Source organism: Lithobates pipiens, unplaced genomic scaffold, assembly GCF_037356315.1.
Source record: "Lithobates pipiens isolate NorthernLeopardFrog02 unplaced genomic scaffold, aLitPip1_a1.2 Scaffold_1, whole genome shotgun sequence".
Classification (NCBI taxonomy): Eukaryota; Metazoa; Chordata; class Amphibia; order Anura; family Ranidae; genus Lithobates; species Lithobates pipiens.
In genome coordinates, this window is record NW_027507685.1 from 24,125,069 (window position 1) to 24,142,960 (window position 17,892).

The 17,892-nt window shown below is 45.8% G+C and overlaps 1 protein-coding gene across 1 annotated transcript in view; it reads right to left on the reverse strand.

Annotated features, from left to right (window-relative positions):
* The window catches only part of PASD1 (PAS domain containing repressor 1), a 139,425-nt gene that overhangs the window by 71,035 nt on the left and 50,498 nt on the right, over positions 1–17,892 (reverse strand). The window contains exons 5-6 of the mRNA XM_077485657.1: positions 16,781–16,872; positions 2,786–2,875 (exon numbers count right to left, since the gene is read on the reverse strand). Of these exons, the coding sequence (XP_077341783.1) occupies positions 2,786–2,875; positions 16,781–16,872 (182 nt within the window). The remainder of the gene's footprint in view (positions 1–2,785; positions 2,876–16,780; positions 16,873–17,892) is intronic.

Below are 17,892 nucleotides of genomic sequence, written 5' to 3' on the forward strand. Positions count from 1 at the left end.
ACCATTTTCTTTTCTGTAGTTTATTGATACAGTACATCCGGAAAGTATTCATAGCACTTCACTTTTTCCACATTTTGTTATGTTACAGCCTTATTCCAAAATGGATTAAACTCATTATTTTCCTCAAAATTTGACAAACAATATCATATAATGACAATGTGAAAGAAGTTTGTTTGAACTATTTGCAAATATATTCAAAATTAAAAATAAAAATAAAAATCACATGTACATAAGTATTTACAGCCTTTGCTCAATACTTTGTGAAAGCACCTTTGGCACCAATTACAGCCTCAATTCTTTTTGAGTATGATGCTACAAGCTTGGCACAACAATTTTTGAGCTGTTTCTCCCATTCTTCTTTGAAGGACCTCTCAAACTCCATTAGGTTGAATGGGGAGCATCGACACACAGCCATTTTTTAGATCTCTCCAGGGATGCTCAATCAGGTTCAAGTCTGGGCTCTGGCTGGACCACTCAAGGACATTCACAGAGTTGTACCGTAGCCACTCCTTTGTTATCTTGGCTGTGTGCTTAGGGTCCTTGTCCTGTTGGAAGATGAACCTTCACCCCACTCTGAGGTCCAGAGTGCTCTGGAGCAGGTTTCCATCAAGGATGTTTCAGTACATTGCTGCAGTTATCTTTCCTTTGATCCTGACTAGTCTCCCCGTACCTGCCACTGAAAAACATCCCCACAGCATGATGCTGCCACCACCATGCTTCACTGTAGAGATGGCATTGGCCAGGTGATGAGCGGTGCCTGGTTTCCTCCAGACATAACACTTGCCATTCAGGCCAAAAAGTTCAATCATTGTTTCATCAGACCAGAGGATTTTGTTTCTCATGATCTGAGAGTCCTTCAGGTGCCTTTTGGTAAACTTTGGGTGGGCTATCGTGTGCCTGTTACTGAGGAGTGGCTTCTGTCTGGTCACTCTACCATACAGGCCTGATTGGTGCTGCAGAGATGGTTGTTCTTCTGGAAGGTTCTCCTCTCTCCACAGAGAAATGCTGGAGCTCTGTCCGAGTGACCATCGGGTTCTTGGTCACCTCCTTGACTAAGGGCCTTCTCCCCTGATCGCTCAATTTGGCCAGGTGGCCCACTCTAGTAAGAGTCCTGGTGGTTCCAAACTTCTTCCATTTATGGAGGATGGAGGCCACTGTACTCATTGGGACCTTCAATACTATAGACATTTTACTGTACCCTTCCCCAGATCTGTGCCTCGATACAATCCTGTCTTGGAGATCTACAGACAATCCCTAAGACCCCTTTCACACTGAGGCGCTTTTCAGGTGCTTTCATGCTATAAAAAAGGGACTGAAAAGCTCACGGAAATCTATTTTCATTAAAATCAATGAATGCTTTCTCACTGGGGTAGTGTGTTGAAAAAACGCCCCTCTCCATTGAAATGAATGGAAAGCTCTTCAAAAGTGCCTGAAAAGCTCTTCAAAATGCTCAGTATTTTACTGGCAGTTTAGAAGCACCTCAGTGTGAAAGGGGCCTTAGACTTCATGGCTTGACTTGTGCTCTGACATGTACCGTTAACTCTGGGACCTTATATAGACACGTGAGCGTCTTTCCAAATCATGTCCAATCAACTTAATTTACTGCAGGTGGACTCCAATCAAGTTGTAGAAACATCTCAAGGATTATCAGTGAAAACAGGATGCACCTGAGCTAAATTTTGAGTGACATGGCAAAGGAGCTGAATACTTATGTACATGTGTTTTTTTATTTTTAATAAATTTGCAAAGATTTCAAACAAACTTCTTTTACGTTGTCATTATGGGGTATTGTTTGTAAAATTTTGAGGAACATAATGAATTTAATTCATTTTGGAATAAGGCTGTAACATAACAAAATGTGGTAAAAGTGAAGCGCTGTGAATAATTTCCGGATGCACTCCATGTGATGGACCTCTAAGTGAAAGAGTAGCTCTGCACATACACCAGAGCATATGCTGCCCCCAATAGTGCACTCTCACAACAGCTTTTACTTAAATAAAATAAAAAAGGGCTAAACAAAAATCACATTGGGGGGGATTTACAAAAACTGGCACACACAGATTCTGGTGCAACTGTGCATAGTAACCAATCAGCGTCTAACTTCAGCTTGTTCAATTAAGCCTTGCCAATAAAACCTAGAAGCTCATTGGTTACTATGTGCAACAGTTTTAGTAAATCTCCTCCATTATGTGCCCCACAAGGCTTGATGTCTAAATTCAGGCCTTTCCATACCATTCAATCCGATCACATTCATTATCCAGTTCTGCACGGGAGGAGTTTACATTTCAGACACTTTTGTAAGATATTGTCACATGAAAAGATAGATAGAATAAAATATTTACAAAAATGTGAAGGGTGTACTCACTTTTGTGAGATACTGTATAACAATAACCTCCTGTTTCGCCCTACAATATCTGGTCCATAGTCTTTCACATAACTAATACTATTGTCGAGAGGAATGATTTGAAGAGCTATAAAATGCTTTCAGTTGTCATTTTATTTGTAATAATAGTTACTGTAATTCCTGTTTATAAACCTTAGCTAAGCTGATGGACACTCCTGATTCTCAGTGGTGTTTATATAATTATAATAATTTAATTAAAAAAATATATACATTAATTTGCTATTCATGCAATATGTCCTGTATATTGTAACCAGACACTTACTATATTCACTGGAATATAATAAACATTAGCTACAAAAAAAATTATTATTGTTTTGTTACAAATGGCATGTATATATCACAATTAGTTATCCTGATAACCTGTAAGAGAACATAACTTACCGGTAAATGGCCAAGCAGAGATGAAACACTATCAGAAACATAAATTATCATCCCATCAGTGGTGAGCGCAATGAGGAAGCCATCTAGAGCCTAACAAAGAAAGACGGAAACTCAATCTTCTTTTAATGTGTTGAACCAAACAGCACATTGATTTCAAGGATGGCGCCAAGAGTGGATATTTATAGAACATACAGTTGGCAGACCAATTTATTTTATCTAAAATTATTTATAGAGATGGCTAAGTAAGCTTGGAGCACTACATAAAATTACCAGGAATCAATGCCATATATATTTATATATATATACACACACACACACACACATATTAGACAGAGAAATAAGACCATTATCATTAGTTCATTCTGTCATTCTGCACAATTCTGTGTAATTTCCTAAATCACTGCTGTCAAATCCACTAAGATCGAGTTGTCATTTCTCTATTTCATGTCTCTGCAGCACACCATTGCTATAACCTACCACCTTATCATATTAATTGGCATTTTCTATATCGCTATAAATAATACTATGTCATACATGTCAGTTCTATGTTTAGGTCTTGTTATTTAGGGGCAATGATATCGTGATATCATCATTTCTAAAAGTTAAAGTAATGCAATCCTTGCTGCAAATGTAATATATCAATGGAATCTAAAATACTGCATTGTCATTAATAAATTATAAAAAAGTACATAATTGATACTTGGGTCCACATACGCTTACCCAAGTTGCAAACCCATATTTACTACTCCAGAATTAACCTCTCCAACCCCTTAATGTGTTATCTGCGGTTAACTCCGCTATCCTCTATATGTATTACCCTGAACCCCCAATAATGCTCCTTTGCACTTACCTCTCAAATTCTGTAATTCATTCCACATTGTACTGTACATCCCCTTTACTTCAGGATAAGTTACCATGATGCACTATTGCTCAAGAAGATGGCAACAGATAGAGTGTTTGTATATAATCAGATTAGAACTAAGGTCCCCCAAGAGTTTTGTGGGCAGCACAGTGGTATAGTGGTTAGCACTCTCACCTAGCAGCAGGGGCGGACTGACCATTCACGCACTTGGGCACTGCCAGGGACAGTATGTAAAAATCTGTGTTTTTAAAAAAATCCCAAGATTATAGCTGCCCTGTCTCTCAAGTACCTTTTCAGTGTGTGTATGTGTATTCTGTGTGTGTATACTGTGATGCCTATACTGTGTGTGTATATTGTGTGTCTGGGTGCATATAATCTATTGCCTGGGGGCCCCATAATCTCCTATTGCCCGGGGGCCCCATGAGTTGTCAGTCCACCCCTGCCTAGCAGTAAGAAGGGTCGCTGGTTTGAATCCCATCCACGACACTACCTGCCTGGAGTTTGCATGTTCTCCCTGTGCCTGCGTGGGTTTCCTCTGGGTATTCAGGTTTCCGCCCACAAACCAAAGACATGCAGGTAGGTTAATTGGCTTCTGTCCAAAATTAGCCCTAGTATATGAATGGGGAGCTTGGATGTGAGCTCCTTGAGGGTAGGGACCAATGTGAGTGTGCAATGTACAGGGATAGGGACAATTGTAGACACTCACTCAGGTTGAACTGGATGGACTGGTGTCTTTATTTAACCTTACTAACTATGAAACTATGAATTGAGTTTGCAATCTGTAAATCCCTTTTCTACACCACTGTCCTACTTGGCTTCTTCATAGATTATTTCATTAAGCTGTAGAAAGTTACTGCTTGAAGCCATGACTGCTGAGAAGGTTCTTCTATGATCAACTAACGAACCAATACCTTGCCACCTCCCAAAAAGATACAGAGGCTGATTGCATTGCAAAATAGGACAAGACCATAACTTTAATGAACTTTATACATGTACCAAATAAACAATGTCAGTCACATTTATACGGCAAGTACCCATAAAATATAAACTCACATAGCCTAAGGCCGCGTACACACGGGCGGACTGTCTGTCCAACTTAGTCCGCTGAAACACATTTCAGCGGACAGTCCGCTCGTGTGTGGGCTTCAGCGGACTTTTTCAGCGGACAGTCTGGCGGACTAAGTCTTTCGGAATTTCCGTAATACAGTCCGTCCAACTTTGGTTTCAGCGGACAGTCCGCCCGTGTGTACGCGGCTTAAGAGGCCTGTCCTTACCATTAGTGCCAGACAGGCATTAGACTGACCCCAGAATTTAACTTGAGGGCATAACCCATAAAGCAACATCATTAGATGGGCAAGGTCAAAACCACCAATAAAGCTGTGACACAACTTCAAAAGCTAAAAAACGCTATTAGTAGCCTTAAGGAGCGTTTCTGCTAGAAAAAGGCTCCAAGAAACTCCACAAAAACATTTTTTTTCCTGCTCCTAGACGCTGAAGCTCAAAAACGTTAAGGCCGGGTTCACACTAGTATGACACAACTGTCGTACGACTGAGGATCCGACTTTGCCCTGCGACTTGAAGTCCGACTTTGATCCCTGACAATACCGGGCACTGTGTCTGGTATGAATCTTTAGGGCAAACTCCACCCCAAATTTAAAAATAAAGCATGGGTTCCCCCTCCTTCGGTCTGGCATGTATTTTAAGGGGAACCCCCATGCTGATAACCGGCGTAGGCACATTCAGTTTTTAATGGGCATTTTATTCAGAATGTGGGAAAATTCTTAATACTGACATTTTTTTACATCAAGCTTTTCACTGTGCATGCAGCACAGTATATGAGCATCTTCTGGCGGGATTTGAAATACTCAATATACCTTGGGATCTCACTGGAAGAATGGTGATGTTGCCCTTGCCAAGGCACAAAGGGCAAAAGGCAGGGTAAGGCAAGTATATTTTTTACACTTTTTCCGCCACAGCTGTTTTTTTTCTATATATTTTATTTTAGCATTTTGACATTGGCAGAGCAGCGAAGAAATAAGCAGATCTTGCAAGGTCTGCTTTAATAACACTTTTATGCCGCGTACACACGATCGAATTATCCGGCAGACTTAATCCGCCAGACCACAGTACGCCAGACAATTCGATCGTGTGTGGGCTCCAGCTGACTTTTTCATCGTAAAAGTCTGGCGGACTTAGAAAGTAGTTTTGACTCAAAATTTGTCCACCGGACTTTGCTTTCAGCGGACAATCCGTTCGTCAGTGTGCTAGTCCGGCGGACTAAGAATGACGCATGCTCTGAAGCAAGTACGAGAAGGAAGCTATTGGCTACTGGCTATTGAACTTCCTTTTTCTAGTCCCGTCGTACGTGCTGTACGTCATCGCGTTAGAAATCGCCGGACTTTCGGAGTGTCCGTGTGTGGCCAAGTCCGTTTGTTATAAAGGCGGAAGTCTGCCGGACAATTCAATCGTGTGTACGTGGCATTAGTATTACTTGTTACAGTGCTAGCTTATAAATTAGCATTCTTAGAGCAACCCTTATGCCGCGTACACACGAGCGGACTTTTCAACATCCAAAGTCCGAAGGACTAAGTCCGTCAGACTATCCGATCGTGTGTGGGCTGCAACGGACTTTTGACTCGCCAAAGTCCGAAGGACTTTAGATTATGGAACATGCTTCAAATTTTTCCGAAGGAACTCCGCCGGACCCGGTCCCCTTCGAAAAATCCGCTCGTGTGTATGCTACTCCGACGGACTAAAACCGACGCTAGGGCAGCTATTGGCTACTGGCTATGAACTTCCTTATTCGAGCCGAGTCGTACGTCATCACGTTCGAATCCGTCGGAGTTTAGTGTGATCGTGTGTGGCCAAGTCCGCTCAGCCGAAAAGTCTGTCAGAACTCCGTCGGAATTCCAGCAGAACTCCGACGGAACTCCTTCGGAAGTCTGTCGGACATAAGTCCTCTCGTGTGTACGGGGCTTAAGGATTACATGTAATTTTTCAGCTAGTTAAACAGTTTATGCAAAACTAAAGATGGCTTTCCTGACCTAATGGCCTTGGCCATTTTCCAAAAGCCACAGAGCTGCCCAGGTTTTGCAACATTCTCATCCTCAGTAGTGATGGACGAACTTCCGACGGGACGTTTCGCGAACGCGAAATGCGAACGGACCCAAACGTTCGCGAAACCGAACGTTCGCCGCGGGCCCCATTGACTTCAATGGGAGGCGAACTTTGCAAACCTTCATGTCGAATTTGCGGCCACGTGGTAATTATTAGGGGGTAAAACGTAGTCCCACCATCTGGACAATGACATAATACATGTATGAGGTGAATTTGGGATCGATAACTACAAGCATTTTTATTTTATTTGGGAAATTGTTCTAACAATTCAGGACTATGGAGCTAATGAAGGCAATGGAGGAGAGGGAAGGTCAGGGACCAGGGTAGGCAAAGAAGAGGGTGCAGGAGATGATCACCAGCAGCGTGACATACCGGAATGACACATGCACCGTGATAGAGGCATCTGACAGCAGCACCGTAATACAGAGCACTGACAGCAGCACCGTGACATACAGCGCTGACAGCAGCACCGTGACATACAGCGCTGACAGCAGCACCGTGACATACAGCGCTGACAGCAGCACCGTGACATACAGCGCTGACAGCAGCACCGTGACATACAGCGCTGACAGCAGCACCGTGACATACAGCGCTGACAGCAGCACCGTGACATACAGCGCTGACAGCAGCACCGTGACATACAGCGCTGACAGCAGCACCGTGACATACAGCGCTGACAGCAGCACCGTGACATACAGCGCTGACAGCAGCACCGTGACATACAGCGCTGACAGCAGCACCGTGACATACAGCACTGACAGCAGCACCGTAAGCAGCCCCAGGAGGAAGTCAGCACAGCACAGGGATGGTGTGATCCCCTCATAATAAGAACCCCCAGGAGGAAGTCAGCACAGCACAGGGATAGTGTGATCCCTTCATAATAAGAACCCCCAGGAGGAAGTCAGCACAGCACAGGGATATCATAAGCAGCCCCAGTAGAAATATGACACCGCTCAACCTCTTCAAAGAGGAGGGTAGGGGCATATAGTACGGTGTGCTTTTTTGGGTCAAGGAAGTGAGCCAAATGAATTAAGAAGGTCTGTGTGCTTGATTAAAAAAATAGTTTATAGACATATACATGGTCTACTGGTCACATGTGTTGAATTCCTCCGAGATCCATGCCTCATTCATTTTTAGAAATGTGAGGTAGTTAACACTGTCGTGAGCTAGGCGAGTACGCTTATCGGTCACAATCCCCCCTGCTGCGCTGAACGTCCTTTCGGACAGGACACTGGATGAGGGGCAAGCCAACAGTTCGATTGCAAATTGGGCAAGCTCTGGCCAGAGGTCAAGCCTGCCCACCCAGTAGTCTAGGGGTTCATCACTCCTCAGAGCGTCCACATCGGCCGTTAACCCAATGTAGTCGGACACCTGACGGTCTAGGCGTTCCCTGATGCTGGATCCGGATGACACCTGTCGATGGGTCGGCTGAAAGAATGACCTCATATCCGAAGTCACCAACACATCTTCAAACCGGCCTCTTCTTGCAGGCGCTGTTGGATTGGTACCCGCAAATCCTTCTCTGGGAGTGGGAATTGCTCCTCTGCCAGCGCACGCAAAAGCAGAATGCAGCATTTCTCGAAGCAAGGCCTGGAAGTGCTGCATTCTGACAGCCCTCTGCGACGGCGGTAACATTTCCGCCATTTTGTGTTTGTACCGGGGGGTCTAAGTACGTTGCCACCCAGTACTGGTCCTTGACCCTCATGCTTTTTATACGGGGGTCCCTATTAAAACACTGGAGCATGAAGGCCCCCATTTGCACTAAAGTGGAAGCGGTGTGGTGGCCTGGCTCCTGCTCATCATCCAGGATAATGTCGTCCTCTTCATTCTCCTCTCCCCATCCTCGCACAACAGGGATCCCAGAAAGGTTTAAAGCATGCTCTTCTTGCTCCTGCTCATCCGCCCCGGCACCATCCTCCTCTGACTCCTCATCAGACTCCTGTTGTTGACTTGTCTCAGATAGAGTAGCCCCCCCTGGGAATTCATCCAGCATTGCGACTTCCTCATCTTCCCGCTCCTGCTCCTCCACAGCCTGATCAATGACACGACGCAATGCACGCTCCAGAAAGAAGGCATAAGGTACCATGTCACTGATGGCGCCATGGCTGCGACTGACCAGTTTGGTGATCTCCTCAAATGGCCGCAGAAGTCTGCATGTGTCGCGCATGAGCAGCCACTGGCGCGGTGAAAAAAAACCCAGCTCCCCAGAACCGTTTCTTTCGCAGAGTTCATACAGGTAGACGTTAACTGCACGTTTCTGCTGGAGCAGCCTATCAAGCATATAGAAGGTTGAGTTCCATCGCGTCGGGCAATCGCAAATAAGACGTCTGACCGGCAGATGGTGTCGCCGCTGAATGTCAGCAAGGCGAGCCATGGCCGTGTAAGATCTTCTGAAATGGGCCGAGATTTTCCTTGCCTGCCGCAAGATGTCCTGGACCCCAGGGTATTTGACAAGGAATCGCTGCACGACCAAGTTTAAGACGTGTGCCATGCACGGCACGTGCGTGATTTTGCCCTGTTTCAATGCGCTAAGCAGATTGGCACCGTTGTCACACACCACTTTACCAACTGTCAAATTGAGCGGTGTTAGCCACTCATCTGCCTGTGAACGCAAAGCTGAAAGGAGTGCCGGGCCAGTGTGGCTCTTTGCTTCCAGGCACAACAGACGCAGCACGGCATGGCAACGTCTCACCTGGCATGTGGAATAGGTTCTGGGGAGCTTGGGCGGTGCAGTGGAAGAGACGCTAGCAGCGGAAAAGGAGGAGGCAGCTGAGGAGGAGAGGGAGGAGGATGGAGTAGGAGGAGGAGAAGAAGAGTCAGGCCTGCATGCAATCCGTGGCGGTAAAACCAAATCTACACGGGTGCCACGGGTTACATGCTTGACGGCCGTCAGAAGGTTCACCCAGTGGGCAGTAAAACTGATATACCTTCCCTGCCCGTGTTTGCTAGACCACGTGTCTGTGGTCAGATGTATCTTGGCACCGACACTGTGTGCCAGAGATACATTCACTTGCCGCTGAACATGGCCATATAGCTCTGGGATGCCCTTCTCTGAGAAATACTTCCTTCCTGGGACCTTCCATTGTGGTGTTCCAATGGCCACAAATTTGCGAAAGGCCTCCGAGTCCACCAGTTTATATGGCAGTAGTTGGCGGGCTATGAGTTCTGACAAGCCAGCCGCCAACCGTTGGGCAAGAGGGTTATCCGGCGTCATCATTTTTTTACGCTCAAACATTAGGCCCACGGAAGCCTGCCTTTTTGCAGAAAAATGTGAGCTTGGCGTGATGGAAGGTGGAGTGGAGGACAATTGTGAGGAGAGAGGAGAAGGAGAAGTAGAAGACGAGGCTGGACGGTGAGAGCCTGCAGTGTGGCTTTGTGTGTTCCGTTGCTCCCACTGGGCTCGGTGATGGCTGCTCATGTGCCTTCTTAAGGCGGTCGTCCCTAGGTGAGTATTGGGCTTACCGCGACTAACGCGTTGACTGCAAAGATTGCAGATGGCAACGCTATTGTCAGCAGCGGACACGTTAAAAAAAGCCCACACTGCGGAGCCATGTGCCGGTGTCCTGGGAGCGCCAGATGTGACCGTACATGGTCGATGACTCGCTCCTGATACATTTGCAGTCTGCTTTGTCCCTGCTGTGCAATGTAAGTCATTGCTGCTTCTCCTCCCTATCTGCTGGTCCATATCTCCCTCTGAACTCCCCTCCTCTTCCTCTCTTGTGGGCACCCACGTGACATCACTAGACACGTCATCATCAACGTCACCTTCCCCACCGCTATAAGTAGAGATCTCGGAGTAGGCAGCAACACCGGGGACCAACCTCCTCCTTGGGCTGATCTGGGTACTGGCGTCAGACTGCTGAGTAGCGCTTGTTGCTACCTCCTCTTCCTGATCCAATACCAAGAGTGGCTGCGCATCAGAAATGTCCTCTTGATATGGATCGGAAAATAATTCCAGTGACTCAAGCGGAAGGTATGTGGTGGTGGTGGTGGTGGTCGTGTTGTTGGTGGTAGTGTCTTTGGGGGTGCACATAGCAGAGAGTGAAGAAGAGGGTGCAGATCGAGAGGATGAGGAGGGTGCAGAAGAGTAAGGCTGAGCGAGCCACTCAACCAAGTCTGGTGCATCCTTTAAAGTAATTGAACGCACCTTCTGCAACTTCCCACTTTGGCTCAAGCCTGTTGCTCCTGCCCTACCCCTACCACCCCTGCGGAAGGGCCTGCCTCTTCCTCTGCCTGTCATTTTTTAAATGACCCTGTGACAAAACTCTTAGTCCCTATACCGATGAAGGACTGCTGCAGTATAGGGCAGCGGTCAGCAGTGGTGCACGTCAACCCTATCTATTGTGGACCGATAGCGGTCCTTACAGAACAGCAGACTGTACCGCACTCAAGCCTATGTACCGTAGCACCCTATACCAAGTTACCAGTCCTTATAAGAACTTTTGTGGACCAAGCAGGTTGTGTATTAGTGTTTAGCAGACTGTACGTCAGTCCCTATACCGCTGAAGGACTGCTGCAGTATAGGGCAGCGGTCAGCAGTGGTGCACGTCAACCCTATCTATTGTGGACCGATAGCGGTCCTTACAGAACAGCAGACTGTACCGCACTCAAGCCTATGTACCGTAGCACCCTATACCAAGTTACCAGTCCTTATAAGAACTTTTGTGGACCAAGCAGGTTGTGTATTAGTGTTTAGCAGACTGTACGTCAGTCCCTATACCGCTGAAGGACTGCTGCAGTATAGGGCAGCGGTCAGCAGTGGTGCACGTCAACCCTATCTATTGTGGACCGATAGCGGTCCTTACAGAACAGCAGACTGTACCGCACTCAAGCCTATGTACCGTAGCACCCTATACCAAGTTACCAGTCCTTATAAGAACTTTTGTGGAACAAGCAGGTTGTGTGTTAGTGATTAGCAGACTGTACGTCAGTCCCTATACCGCTGAAGGACTGCTGCAGTATAGGTGAGCGGTCAGCAGTGGTGCACGTCAACCCTATCTATTGTGGACCTATAGCGGTCCTTACAGAACAGCAGACTGTACCGCACTCAAGCCTATGTACCGTAGCACCCTATACCAAGTTACCAGTCCTTATAAGAACTTTTGTGGACCAAGCAGGTTGTGTATTAGTGTTTAGCAGACTGTACGTCAGTCCCTATACCGCTGAAGGACTGCTGCAGTATAGGGCAGCGGTCAGCAGTGGTGCACGTCAACCCTATCTATTGTGGACCGATAGCGGTCCTTACAGAACAGCAGACTGTACCGCACTCAAGCCTATGTACCGTAGCACCCTATACCAAGTTACCAGTCCTTATAAGAACTTTTGTGGAACAAGCAGGTTGTGTGTTAGTGATTAGCAGACTGTACGTCAGTCCCTATACCGCTGAAGGACTGCTGCAGTATAGGTGAGCGGTCAGCAGTGGTGCACGTCAACCCTATCTATTGTGGACCTATAGCGGTCCTTACAGAACAGCAGACTGTACCGCACTCAAGCCTATGTACCGTAGCACCCTATACCAAGTTACCAGTCCTTATAAGAACTTTTGTGGACCAAGCAGGTTGTGTATTAGTGTTTAGCAGACTGTACGTCAGTCCCTATACCGCTGAAGGACTGCTGCAGTATAGGGCAGCGGTCAGCAGTGGTGCACGTCAACCCTATCTATTGTGGACCGATAGCGGTCCTTACAGAACAGCAGACTGTACCGCACTCAAGCCTATGTACCGTAGCACCCTATACCAAGTTACCAGTCCTTATAAGAACTTTTGTGGAACAAGCAGGTTGTGTGTTAGTGATTAGCAGACTGTACGTCAGTCCCTATACCGCTGAAGGACTGCTGCAGTATAGGGCAGCGGTCAGCAGTGGTGCACGTCAACCCTATCTATTGTGGACCGATAGCGGTCCTTACAGAACAGCAGACTGTACCGCACTCAAGCCTATGTACCGTAGCACCCTATACCAAGTTACCAGTCCTTATAAGAACTTTTGTGGAACAAGTGAGTTGTGAATGTTTAGCAGACTGCAGCAGAAGGGCAGCAGTCAAGTATAATATCCTTTCTATATTTGGAAGAAAGAATATTATACATGTACAAGCCTATTACTGTACCACTGATACCAGTCCTGAAAAGAACCTTTGTGGAACTAATAATAACAGCAAGTCTTTAAAATTACCCTCACTGCCTGACAACACTGCTTCCTTCCTGTCCCTATACAAATTGGCAAAAAAAGAGAACGATTAGTGGTTACTGGAACAGCTCTTTTGTGGACCTTGATAGTAACAGCTAATGATGATGATGATGATGATGATGATGAAAGACTAATCTGGCTGTCCCTGTAGCATACACCGTCCTTTCCCTTTCTCTAAACTAACAAAAGACACTCAGGCTGCTGCAAGAATCAGCAGCACAGCAAACCTATCAACACCTAACACCTATACCAGTCCTGAAAAGAACTTTTGTGTACCAAATAGCTAGTGGTTTATCTCTCCCTACTCCACACAGGAACCTGTCCCTATCGTAACAGAAGAAAGAATGTAAAATGGCCACCGGATCGGGTGTATTTATAGGTTAGGGGGAATGTACAAGTGTCCATGTGCTGTCATGTCTCAATTGGCTGTCCTGTATCACATGATAAACGTGTCACCAAAGGTTAAAGTTCTTGTATACATTAAACACGTAAGTCCGCCGCGGCGAACGACGGAAAAAGGCGTTCGAACGTGCGGACCGCGAATGTCGGAAATTCGCCGCGAAACGACCGCCGGGCGAAACGTTCGTCCATCACTAATCCTCAGGTGTACTCATTATTATTCCCTTCCTATTTCCCACAGTGGCGTTAAGTTAGTACCAGCCTGCAGGCAACCTGTGCCTAAAGAACAGCCTCTTCAAATGCTTACGCTATAACCACTTTAATTACAGCATTGCTGATGCCAGTTCTACCCACTCAGTTCTCCAAAAACAAGCGCTTCACTCTTGACATATTGTGCCTCTACTTGCCCAAGTGGAAAGAAATGTAAAAAAGGCAAAATATACACAGCACTGCATGTATTGTTCCTCTGAATAAATTAATCTGATGACTAAGTTCCTGTGATGATCTCTAATACATGCAAATTGGCAGTACAGGGAGAGGAGCCAGTATGATAATATAGGCGGAGGGAGGATGAGGGGGACGCCATACACGTTTGTGTGTCACTTTCATGTGTTTATTACTTTTTTTTGGAATTAACTAGACATTGTGAAATAATGAAACTGAATGATGCCACTTCTTATCAACATACCTGAGAGGAACCACATATCAAAATCTACACATTGACTTATATATTATCTTTGCCACATACTAGAATAGCGTAACTGAGATGGAAACTACATTTAGAAAAGTACATATATAAATGTTAGTGGTTTTTCATGTAAACTTAGACAGTGGAAAACGCATTGACATCCACCTTGTCCATGCTGGCTGGCGGGGGTTGCTTTGCTCGTACTACCACTTGTGCACTTGCTCATAATAATTCTCGAGTGACAACTAGAGGTTTCCTAACTCGTGTCCTAACTTGCACGTCCCCACGCACATGCACATGAGCGAGCTTGAATACTGGGCACTCACTTGCCTATTTAAAGTGGCTCCAGAGACTAGAATATTGACCTTCGACCTGATCATGTGTTTGTTACTGTATATACCAGGCCTGTTTGACTCTGCTTGTTCCTAATACCTTGTTGTTGACCCGGCTTGTGACCTGACTCTGCCTTTTGTCTTCCATTTTGGTGCCTTCTCTGCTAGCCTGATACTGACCCCGGCCTAGCCCTGACTGCTCTGGACCCGATTCTGTAACCCTGCTGCTTGGCCATTACCGACTTCTACCTGCCTGATTACTTGAAATCCTGCATCTGCCTGATTGTTTGCTGTCTGTTGTTCTGTCTGCTGTTCTGCACCTGCCACTGTGTACCTGCACCTGCCAGTCTACCAGTCTGCCTGCTGTCCTGCACCTGCTGCCGTGTATCCACATCTGCTTGGCACCTGCTACAAGTACCTTTCATCCAGGATCTCCAACCAGGCACCCATGCCACTCCGTTCCATGTTATATCCTGTCACCTCCTTCAGGGGAAACAGGACAGGTGATGGAAGGGAAAGCCCTGGGCCTCAACCAGGTACATGACAACCGCTGATTGGCTTTTTCAGCAGAGTTGCTGACCATTTCTGAGTCAAACACTGTTTTTAATTGTTTATTTATTTATTTTTTTCCTGTGTGATACAAACAACGGAATATGATCATTTTAAATGGGTTTCCACAGTTAGCTATATTGCTTCACAAGAATCTGTACATCCCTGTGCTTGGTGGATGCCTTTGAGCTGCTTTATTATGCCTTCCAATCACCTGGTCACTGGGAGGATAAGCACTGCTGGCCAAAAGTAGGTGGGATGCCAACTTTCCACAATAAAAATAGAAAACCTCTTTAATCTGGGGAAGATTTTTTTTTTCTAATTGATTTTCAGCAATATTTCATTGTTCTTTGTTTACTTAAGCTGCTATTTACTTTTAACCTTAAAACTGAATTCCAAAAACATCTAAATGGTAGCTGAACAACATATGAGAACTGTTTAGCCCACCAAAATATATGCAATTCATTATACCAAGCATAATGACCCAGGCATACCTTCGAGACAGCACAGCCAGGTCCTGGTGCACTTTGTAGACTATACTGAAGTTAGGCAATACATATTGGTCAAGGATCGCCCAGTTTCTGATTGTTTACTTAAAGTAAATCTGCACCCATATCTTGCATACTAAAGTATTTATATATTTTGAGCAAGCAGTAAAACACTTTAAAGGAGTTGTAAATTCATCACTGTCTAGCGATGTAAACGAATGTCTCAGCCATCTGGGACTCTCCCTCCTGATTGGCTGTATAATGTAAGATGGTCTGTGTACTGTAAATGGGGGGGGGGGGGGGGCTTTTCCATTAACGGCTTCTGGACCAGCTGCCGCAGTTATACTGTGGCAAGTTGGCTCCCCTGTGCAAGCCATCGTAGCTGTACGTCGGCTCTCTAAGATGCCTTAGCAGGTGCGCGCGCCTATAAATGTATAAATGTCATTGGCAGGGAAGGGGTTAACACTCGGGGGGCAATCAAGGGGTTAAATGTGTTCCCTAGGTTTTTTCTAACTGTGGGGGGATGGGACTGACTAGGGGAGAAGACTGATCGGTTTTCCTACTTAGTAGGAGCACACGATCTGTCTCTACTACATTGAGGGAACCAGGATTTGTGTGTTTACCTTTGCCCGTAAATGCAGCATCACTATACCATAACTGAGCAATCCACACAGTTGCGGGGTAGTTGTACTGCAGGCCCATTCACCCTGGGTATACCTCCAGCTGCACCCTCTGCAGGGGGAGAAGTTGGGGGGGTAAAAACAGCTTAAGCATGTGGTTTTACTGCCTCTCCAACCTGACATGTGAACAAGCCCTTGATTCACATCTGTGTGGCTGCGTGCTGCGTGTAGGGCAGCCCATTAATTTCAATGGACTTCCCTACCCACAAAAATGCAGGGAAAGAAGTCCCCGAGCTTTTTTTTTTTTTTAATTGCACTGCACCAAAAGCACCCCACGTTTTCCAATGTGTGGGGTGCCATAAAGAATTAACGGTACCCCTAAAGAGCAGAGCATTGGTCTGTGTGTCGGGAACGAGCGCGACAAAGGCAAGAGAATTCTTGTTGGGCCGTGTATTAGACCTCGGACGAACACACTCAGACCGAATTTTAATGGTTCAAAGAATGTCAGGCAAATTGGTCGGCCCTCACGCATGTTCACATCATCAAATCTGGCCCTCTTTGAAAAAAGTTTGGACACCCCTGATCTAGATCGTAGCTCACTTCTTCAAAGAATATTAACAAATTGGTCTGGCAAGAGCGATCCTGCATGAATCCATGCTGATTACTACTAATAAAACTGTTTTCAACAGCAAATTCTTGGATATAGTCCCTTATCCCCTCCAATAATTTACAAACTATTGATCCATAAAAATCTTACTTCTAACATCAACTGGGTAAACTCTTCATTACTAAGAAAAGAAGGTTTCCAGTCCTGCCTGATTTCACAGGCTTCCGTCTGTGCTGTGATTTCTGCAACAAGACAAATATATAAAACACAAATAAAAATTAGAATGTCAAAAAACCCACATCACAAAGAAACTATCAATAAATGGTGTATTGCATACTGTTCATACTCACTCAGTCAATATGAGATTTGTTTTTCTGTATTCTGCAAAAAACTCCCTTCTGTTCATGTCCCTAATTCAGCTAGGGATTTTGCAGCTGTGGTAGCAACTCTGCACATGCTCAGTTTTCAGTGAGTTTCAATGCTGAGCATTTCCTCCCTGTTACATCTGAGCAGCACATGTGACTATAGAGCAACACATGTGGGTGTATTCACAGTGGTAAATGACAGCCCACTCCTTCTCTCCTCCATGCCCACTAATCAGCTAAACACAATAGGGGTGGGATATTACATGTAGATTAATGGATGCTTCACCTCTCTCTTATTCTTAGCCCTTGTACACACGGTCGGAAAATCCGTCGGAATGTGTCCTATCGGATAGTGTCGTCGGATAATCCGACTGTGTGTGGTATGCATCGGACTGATTCCATCGGAAAATCCGTCGGACCCAATTTTCCAACATGTTGGAAATATTTCCCGACCAACTGGGCCGATCGGACATACTCCGATCATGTGTAGAGAATTTGGATCGGACCAAGTGCCACGCATGCTCAGATCAAATTCCTACATCAAAGCTATTGGCTACTAGCCTGAATATAGTGCCATCGTAACGAAATTACGTCATCACGTTCTGAAAGATCGGATTTTTCGCCAACTTTGTCCGACCGTGTGTATGCAACCGTTTCGGACAAGATCCGACGGACAAAATCCGACGGGCAAAATCCAACGGATTTGGTTGTGGAAATCTCCGACCGTGTGTACAGGGGCTAAGACATAGGCTGGAGGGGCGTGACACAGCCTGTCAGGGCCGCTGATAGGGGGGACCACCAGCCCTCCTGTACTGGGCCCTGCCCTGTAGGGGGGCCCAGAGGCAGAGGGGGGGACTCCCACATTATAGGGACTATACTAATCCTGAGCTAGGGTCC